A 9138-nucleotide genomic window follows, 5' to 3' on the forward strand; every position below is an offset into this window, starting at 1 on the left:
CAACAGTGCCCATGTTGTGAGAGACATGTCCGGACTGCTAGGCTTCTAGTATCATAGCCATAGTCTCAGAAAAACTGTCAGTAAATACTGCAGACACCGTCCTCATCCCCTGGCCATTAGCAGAGACTCCGGCTGAGTTGCATACAATGGGGGTCTATGTAACCTGCCGGCCGTATAGCCGTACATGCTGTACCAGCTGCATAGAAAAACATGTGGTTCTGCACCTTTGTTTTACACAGAGAATATGCTGATAACTCCTCCGCATAATCCAGGAGGGTATATACAACGTGCGACCAAACAGTGCAATGTATATAGTACAAGCATATCTACAAGTGCACTTCTGCACTAGTGGGGTTAGCACCACAGGTGCTGCTTAACGCCTGTTGCAGCGATTGTGTGACTATCAGAATGCCAGGGTCTTCCACACTTGTCTCTGTATCGTACAGAAACTGACACTAATGGCTGCCGGCGTCCTGTGTAGAGAAGGAAGCCGTGGGCGTGCCTGAGAAAGTGCGGGAATCCGGATTCACAGTGCACACATGTGAGAGGGGTGGAGTATGCAAAACATACTCCAGCTCTCAGCGCTGCTGTGCTATGCAGCGTCACGCCCCTACCCTGACTGTCAGGGCTGTGGGCGGTAACGAAGGGAGACTAGGCCCAGAAGCCGGGGACTCGAGTTATCAGCGCGGCCGCCGTAAAAGCGCGGGCCGCGCTGAAGTCCCCGGCGCACCACAAGTGCCAGCCGCGCCGCAGTCCCAGCGGCCGGCGCGACCGATTCCTAGAAGTGGCCAGCGTCCCGCCCCTCTCCTGACTGGCAGGTCTGGGGGGCGGGAACGAACGGAAGCAGGCCGCAAAAGCCGGGGACTCTAGTTATCAGCGCGGCCGCCGTAAAAGCGCAGGCCGCGCTGAAGTCCCCGGCGCACTACAAGTGCCAGCCGCGCCGCAGTCCCAGCGGCCGGCGCGACCAATTCCCATAAGTGTGCCTGCTTCAGCGAAGCTGAATGAGGCCATGGCACAAGCGCCGCAGCGCTGATGTCCCCCGGCGCACTACAACACCCAGCATGCTGCGGTGTGAGCGCCAAATGCACGGGGACACAGAGTACCTTGAGGAAGCAGGGCCATGTCCCTGATGTACTCCGCTCCATCCAGCATCTTCTCCAGGGGCTGTAGATGGAGCACGGTCTCAGTGCCTGGAGACCGGTAAATCCCACTTCACCCAGAGCCCTGTAAAAAGGGATGGGGAAGGAATCAGCATGTGGGCTCCTGCCGCCGTACCCGCAATGGGTACCTCAACCTTACAAACACCTCCGACATACAGTGGGGTGAGAAGGGAGCATGCTGGGGGCCCTTAGTATGGGCCCTCTTTTCTTCCATCCGACATAGTCAGCAGCTGCTGCTGACTAAAAAGTGGAGCTATGCGTGGATGTGTTGCCTCCTTCGCACAAAGCACAAAACTGGTGAGCCAGTGATCCCACTGGGGGTGTATAGCCAGAAGGGGAGGGGCCTTACACTTTTAAGTGTAATACTTTGTGTGGCCTCCGGAGGCAATAGCTATACACCCAATTGTCTGGGTCTCCCAATTCGGAGCGAAAAAGAAACACATTTTGTATGTTGGAAATGCTAGTCTAGTCGCCGACTGGAGTAGCATCTCTTGTACAGCAAAAGCAGCAGAATTAAGTGTATGCCTCATCTTAAGGTACCGTCACACATAAGGAGATCGCAGCTGAGTCACGGTTTTCTGTGACGCCATAGTGATCCCGTTAGCGATCTCGTTATGTGTGACACCTACCAGCGATCAGGCCCCTGCTGTGAGATCTCTAGTCGTTGCAGAATGGTCCAGGCCATTTTCTTCAAAGGCGATGTCCTGCTGGGCAGGACCAATCGCTGTGTTTGACACTGTGTGAGAGGGTCACAGTGACTGCAGAGATCGTTATACAGGTCGCTACTGCGACCTGTATTGTTCCTGCATCGTTGGTAAGGCCTTGACTGTATGACATCTCACCAGCGACCTCCCAGCTACCGTATTTTTCGGACCATAAGACGCACTTTTTCCCCCCCAAATGTTGGGGGAAAGTTGGGGGTGCGTCTTATGGTCTGACTGTGGCTGCGGGGAATGAGGTGCTGCGGGTCATCGGGGGCACGAGCAGGCTGTAGCAGCCTGCTGTGACCACGTGGGCCCGTTCATTACATATACACGCCCATCCACCCGCCCATTTCTCAGCGCAGAAGCCGGCGCTGACAGGTGGGCGGGAGGACACGCGCATAGTAAAGAGCCGGTCCGCATGATCACCTCTGGCAATTACAGCCTGGAGTGATCATGTGCGGCTGTATTCACTGCCCCCCCGCGCATCATCAGCGCAGTGAATCAGTACACTCACCCGTCCCCGTGTGTGGAGCCATCCCCCTGCAGCACGCGATGTCTTCCTGTCTGTGCCGGTCAGCTGATCTGTGCTGATCAGCTGACCGGCACAGACAGGAAGACATCGCGTGCTGCAGGGGAACGGACGGAGACACACACACACACACGTCAGTGGCGCAGAGAGGAAGATGATCGGTGCTGGAGGGAGGAAAAGGTGAGTATAAACGTTTGTTTTTTTTCTCTGTGCTATAGGATACAGGCCATATACCAGGATGGTATATGAGCACGATGGGGGCATATAGCAGGATGGGAGTATATGAGCAGGATGGATGGATGGGGGTATATGAACAGGATGGCAGTATATGAGCAGGATGGATGGCAGTATATGAACAGGATGGATGGGGGGCGGTATATGAACAGGATGGATGGGGGGGGTATATGAACAGGATGGATGGGGGGGGGGTATATGAACAGGATGGATGGGGGGGGGGGTATATGAGCAGGATGGATGGCAGTATATGAGCAGGATGGATGGCAGTATATGAACAGGATGGATGGGGGGCGGTATATGAACAGGATGGATGGGGGGGGTATATGAACAGGATGGATGGGGGGGGGGGGTATATGAACAGGATGGATGGGGGGGGGGGGGGTATATGAACAGGATGGATGGGGGGGGGGGGGGTATATGAACAGGATGGATGGGGGGGGGGTATATGAACAGGATGGAGGGGGGGGGGTATATGAACAGGATGGAGGGGGGGGGGTATATGAACAGGATGGAGGGGGGGGGGTATATGAACAGGATGGATGGGGGGGGGGTATATGAACAGGATGGATGGGGGGGGTATATGAACAGGATGGATGGGGGGGGGTATATGAACAGGATGGATTGGGGGGGGGTATATGAACAGGATGGATGGGGGGGGGTATATGAACAGGATGGATGGGGGGGTATATGAACAGGATGGATGGGGGGGTATATGAACAGGATGGATGGGGGGGGGTATATGAACAGGATGGATGGGGGGGGTATATGAACAGGATGGATGGGGGGGTATATGAACAGGATGGATGGGGGGGTATATGAACAGGATGGATGGGGGGGTATATCAATAGGATGCTGGTATATAAGCAGGATGGATGGGGGGAATATGAGCAGGATGGATGGGGGGAATATGAGCAGGATGGATGGGGGGAATATGAGCAGGATGGATGGGGGGAATATGAGCAGGATGGATGGGGGGAATATGAGCAGGATGGATGGGGGGAATATGAGCAGGATGGATGGGGGGAATATGAGCAGGATGGATGGGGGGGTATATGAGCAGGATGGATGGGGGGGTATATGAACAGGATGGATGGGGGGGGTATATGAACAGGATGGATGGGGGGGTATATGAACAGGATGGATGGGGGGGTATATGAACAGGATGGATGGGGGGGTATATCAATAGGATGCTGGTATATAAGCAGGATGGATATGGGGGAATATGAGCAGGATGGATGGGGGAATATGAGCAGGATGGATGGGGGAATATGAGCAGGATGGATGGGGGAATATGAGCAGGATGGATGGGGGAATATGAGCAGGATGGATGGGGGAATATGAGCAGGATGGATGGGGGAATATGAGCAGGATGGATGGGGGAATATGAGCAGGATGGATGGGGGAATATGAGCAGGATGGATGGGGGAATATGAGCAGGATGGATGGGGGAATATGAGCAGGATGGATGGGGGAATATGAGCAGGATGGATGGGGGAATATGAGCAGGATCATATACAAGGCAGGAGGATCATTACCAGGATGGGGTACCTTAGTAGAGAATTTGGGGACATTACCCCCATAACAGTGTCAGCAGCAGATCCTCACCCCATAACAGTGTGTCATGACCACATTTTTTTGCTTAAAGTTTTTTCCCATTTTCCTCCTCTAAAACCAGGGTGCGTCTTATAGTCCGGTGCGTCTTATAGTCCGACAAATACAGTACTTACCTGCGATCCCTATCAGGTCGCATCGTTTTCGGGATGGCTGGTAAGTTGTGTGTGACTGGGCCTTTACTCCCGGGAACCTTTCATTGAGACAGTCATCCATTACACCGGTCTTAATGACTCAGCCCCAATGCCTTTTGGGCAGACAAGACCAAAGTTGAAAGGTTTGTCGAAAACCAAACATCAGCACAAGCCTTATAGCCATGGTCTAGCCAGGTGGTAGAGGGGCGATTATTGGGTTTGTTTTGCAGCCACAGAACCTAGGATATTATAGTCATTGAGTTGGCTATGAACTCTTCTGTAAGCCAAAGAATTTTAAGAGTCAAATGTGAGGCCATCTATCCAATGCAAGGTTAGGCACATCTGGCAATACAACAGGACAAGGATACTGAGCATCAGCAAATACATATCAGAATAGCTGAAAAAGACAAAAGTTGCAGTGGCCCAGTCCTCAACCCAACAGTAATGCTGTAGCAGGACATTGAGATAACTGTATAACGAACATCCATAAACCTCAATGTACTTAAATGTTGTAAAGAAGAGTGTGCTGAAGTATCACCAGAATGATGGGACAGACAAAACTCATTCAGAATACCATTACTTTGTTACTGCTGCAGCTCTGGATTCATGGGGTGCACGTCACTTCATTCACACTCCTGAATTTGTCTATTTCACTAAATAATGACAAGGTGTGATCTGTCCTGTGTTGTATCCATCCAATTTTAAAGACAAAGCATCAGATGTTTTTTGGCATGTGTCAATATGCAAGGTCACAAATTTAGAGAGAATGTCCTTAATTTTTCTCATAAGAAATTAGTGACCCTGTCTAGAATCAATATCCTGCTCTTGGAAAGGTCAGCACCGCACTGAAATATATATGCTTCTCCATGTTCTTATAGACAGAAGAGCGGACCACCAGAAAAATATTTAGCCCAGGTGAAGTGTGAGAAATATTCTATAACTGACCTTCATAATAAAAGGGGAACCCCAGAAACACTTCTCCAAAATGCAAGGAATAAGGTTAATAAAAAGAAGGCCTACTCCACCAGCTCCAAGCCCCATGTCTACAGAGGCCTGTATAGAGACAGGAAGCAATAGTGTCCATTTTTCAGTCACCCGCCTACTGATGCTTGCGATTGGCTGCAGCGGTCATGAAGTGAGCAGGATATCAGTATTCTTTTCCTTTTGAAAGGCATTTTACAAATTTGCCTCCCCCTATGTGAACTACATGAGGGACTACTTCTGCATGGGGCTTGTTTTTCTTCCCGTACAAGCTTCTGGAAAGCAGAGGACTGCTGGAAGACACCATGGAATTGGAAGGGAGCAGGAAGTCACAGATGGAGGGTGGGTCACTTCTACCAATTAGTTATTTACCTTAACAATAAGTAGTGATCCTATGTGTAATAAGCCTTTATAAGTGCAGTAATGCAATCATAATTCTGCTTGTACCTTGGGAGGGGGGGGGGGGGGGGGGGTAAAGGGTCATGTTTTTCTCCACCCATACTTTTGGTTAAAAAAGAGTTAATCCAGCTCCATTCACTGCCGCATCGCATTCCAATAAATAGGACCGATGCATGGTAACAGCAGCTTGCACACAAACCGGGCTGATATCTGTAGACCCGACATCACAGGCCTGAAGCCAGTGCACCTGGATTACCCCTTTAAGGCTAACAAGACTGAGGAGGAGAGGGTGTATATCCAGATATCGGCAGTGCACTGCTCCACTAATTGTGCACTTACAACGTACAATAACCGAGCAGTTTACATCAGGCCCTGTAATGCAGCCATTAGCAGTAAGCACTTACTTCATCAGAAGCTGAAAGCAGACACTGCACTGCTGCCTGTTTCTTCATTTCTTCCATCGAAAGATCTGAACTCTTTTTCTTGCCTTTCCCCCACTTCTTGCAAGCTCCCTTTTCCCAGCCCGCAAAGATGTCGTTTTCCTGCAATTTTGGAGGGGGGAGAAAATTAAAAATGGTAAAGCATATATTATAATCATGACCCTGCCCCCAACATCCTATACAGTAGACGGCCTATATCTTTCTGTCAACACAGATTAGCCCAGTAACATTTTAGGTCCATGTACACACACACACACACACACACACAAGATTGGTGCAGCAAAATCCTAACTACATGCAGCTACCATGCTAAAAATGTAAAGGCAATTTGTAATTTTTATTTTTGAGGCAGCAAATTTAAAAAAAAAAAAAAAAAAAAAAAAACTTTTCTAGTGGAAACATTCAGGAATCTTTGTAGGGAGTGGGGGTCTTTTCCTGCACTGGTGGGGAAGGTTTTTTTTTGCAGCCTTGTTTATTTTGGAGCGGAATACATCAGGAGCCGCTTTGAAATAGAGATATGCACTTTACCAGTAGAAAAATTAAAAACCCAAAAGATAGGGGGTGGGTTTGGAAACCTCACTAGAAAAACCACAAAAAAGAAGGAACACAGGCACTACGGTTGGGTACAGTACATCTGATGGCAGCCATTGCACTACTGATCCGTGCCAAGTCCCCTCTGATCTGATACTGGTCTGTCCCATGTATAGGTCATAAAACACACGAGCCATCTGCTGTAGAACAGTGGTCATCCCACACTTTGTGCACAGAATATAATTTTCGGCAGCACATCTCCTGTTTTAACAAAACAATGTGCTGCAGAGAACTACCATATTAAGGCTAGTTTCACACTTGCGTTGGACGGCTTCCGTAGCCTTGCGTTGTGTGACGGATGCAACGGATGCGTTGCATATAGTGGCACAACGCAATGCTACGGATCGTACAAAATAACGGAAAGAGTTATTTTTTTTCTTCTTTACAGTACCAGCAACCAACTATTGTGAACGATCAGCTGATCGCCATAACATGCCGGCAGCAAAAAAAAAAAAAAAAAAAAAAAAAGAAGAAGAGCATGCGCAGTGAAAAAAAGGTTTCTGCTGCTCAAAAAAAGTTACATGCAGCGTTCCATCTGCCAGGCGCAGCGTCAACATAACGACGCTGCGTCGTTCAGCGGATGCAACGCTGACACTTGCGTTACAGTGCGTCGTCCATACAAGTCTATGGCGAATAGCGCAGCGCGTTAACGGACTGCGCTATTCTCCATAGTGAAGGACTGCGCTGAACGCAAGTGTGAAACTAGCCAGAGTTTTCAGTACTTTTTTTTATGCTGAAACAGTCCCGCTTGGATTATGCTCGAGTGAGGGTCCCATTTCCGAGGTTATAAGATGCATCCCCCCCCCCCCCAATAACTGGGCGGAAAATGGGGGTGCATCTTCTAAAACAGATAATGCTTACTAGGTCGGCGATACAGTGGCTCAGGGCTGTTGCAACTCAAGAGGGTTGGAGATACTGAGGGCTAAGGGGTGTCGCGGCAGACGCCACTGAACCTGTTGGCGGGCTCCATTGAGCTGGCCGGTTGTTGACTCGATAGACTTCCAAGAAAATGGCTGCAAAAGCGGAGCATGCATACCCATGGCCATTTTCTTAAAGTCTATCGCGTCAACCACCTACAAGTTCAACTGAGCACGCCACCTGCAGGCTCGATAGCACCTGCCTAACACCCCTGATCCCCCAGTATCACCGACCCTCCTGAGCTGCAGCACCCCCGAGCCACAAGTATTGTCGATCTTCCTTCTTGTGACCCTCCTGAGCCGCGGACACCCCCGTCCTTAGCTTGCAGCATCGCCTACGCAGCCTCCTGAGCTAATTAATATAAGACTAGGACAAGACAGATCCAAATTTTAACACTAAAAATTGCCGCCCCCCCTCCCCAAGTTTTCCTTCTCTAAATTTGGTGCGTCTTATAATCCTACTCAGTAAGTTTACCCAGTTTTTTTGTGGTAAGCTTAAGTGTATCGGCTTATACGGTATATTTCATTGCTGGCATGAGCAGTCTAGTGACCCAATTACTGAGCACTTTTCTCCTTTGTCGAGTGATTGCGGCAGGTTTACAGATAATAGTCCCGATTATCCCCTCATCTAATTAAGCCTTCAGTATCGGGAAAACCCCTACAAATGGCAGTGACTGTACTGGTAAGTAATGACGAATATACAAGAAATAGGAAATCTGCTCAGTTACCTGATCTTGAAGGTCGTAGTCGTAGCTGTCATGCAGCAGAAGACTTAAGACGTATCTAGTGTATATCATGGCATCGATACCACATTTCTCCAGCTCTTGCCCCAGCCAGGTCTGGACTGGGTCTAGAGCACGAAGCATCGACATTTCAAAGACCGAAATGGGGCCAGGAAACGAGCTCAAGGTGCCTTCCGATGGTAAACCATCCACAACTGTACAGATAGGGCGCATGAATCTAGGTAGTTGGCATTCCTAGGACATGAAGCATTTTTTGGTAGGATGTTACTTTAGAAGGTGGAAGGGATCTTCATTCTAGGAATCTGGTGAAACACTTCAATTCCAGGAAGATCATTTATCATTGCTGACATTTAGTCTTCAATTTAGTCTTCAAGAGACTTCTTATTCTTCAGGAATTACTGAAGACATCTTGCAAGGAGGATTCACATTGACAAAAGGGATTACCTCTACGGCAGAACCTAGAAAAACAGAAGTGACAATTAGAAAAGGCAACAATAACTGCGCAATATGCATATTATAGACAACAGTAATGTTATGTTCCACTAGAGAATCCCCCAGAGGACAGGTGATGGACGATTAATGGCTCCCACCGACCAACAGGATCCCAAACATCGCCATGACCCAGAGACAGAATGCAGTTCATTAAAAGCTCCGGAAATAAAGAAGGTCCAGATTTATGGGGAAAATGCCTT

At 49.1% G+C, this 9138-nt stretch overlaps 1 protein-coding gene across 1 annotated transcript in view; it reads right to left on the reverse strand.

Moving 5' to 3' along the window:
* The window catches only part of KIAA0232 (KIAA0232 ortholog), a 49106-nt gene extending 40239 nt beyond the window's left edge, over nt 1-8867 (reverse strand). The window contains exons 1-2 of the mRNA XM_075333313.1: nt 8432-8867; nt 6160-6297 (exon numbers count right to left, since the gene is read on the reverse strand). Coding sequence (XP_075189428.1) covers nt 6160-6297; nt 8432-8659 — 366 coding nt within the window. The 5' untranslated portion in view covers nt 8660-8867. The remainder of the gene's footprint in view (nt 1-6159; nt 6298-8431) is intronic.
* Nucleotides 8868-9138: the final 271 nt, after the last annotated feature.

This window comes from Anomaloglossus baeobatrachus, chromosome 1, assembly GCF_048569485.1.
Source record: "Anomaloglossus baeobatrachus isolate aAnoBae1 chromosome 1, aAnoBae1.hap1, whole genome shotgun sequence".
Taxonomy (NCBI): Eukaryota; Metazoa; Chordata; class Amphibia; order Anura; family Aromobatidae; genus Anomaloglossus; species Anomaloglossus baeobatrachus.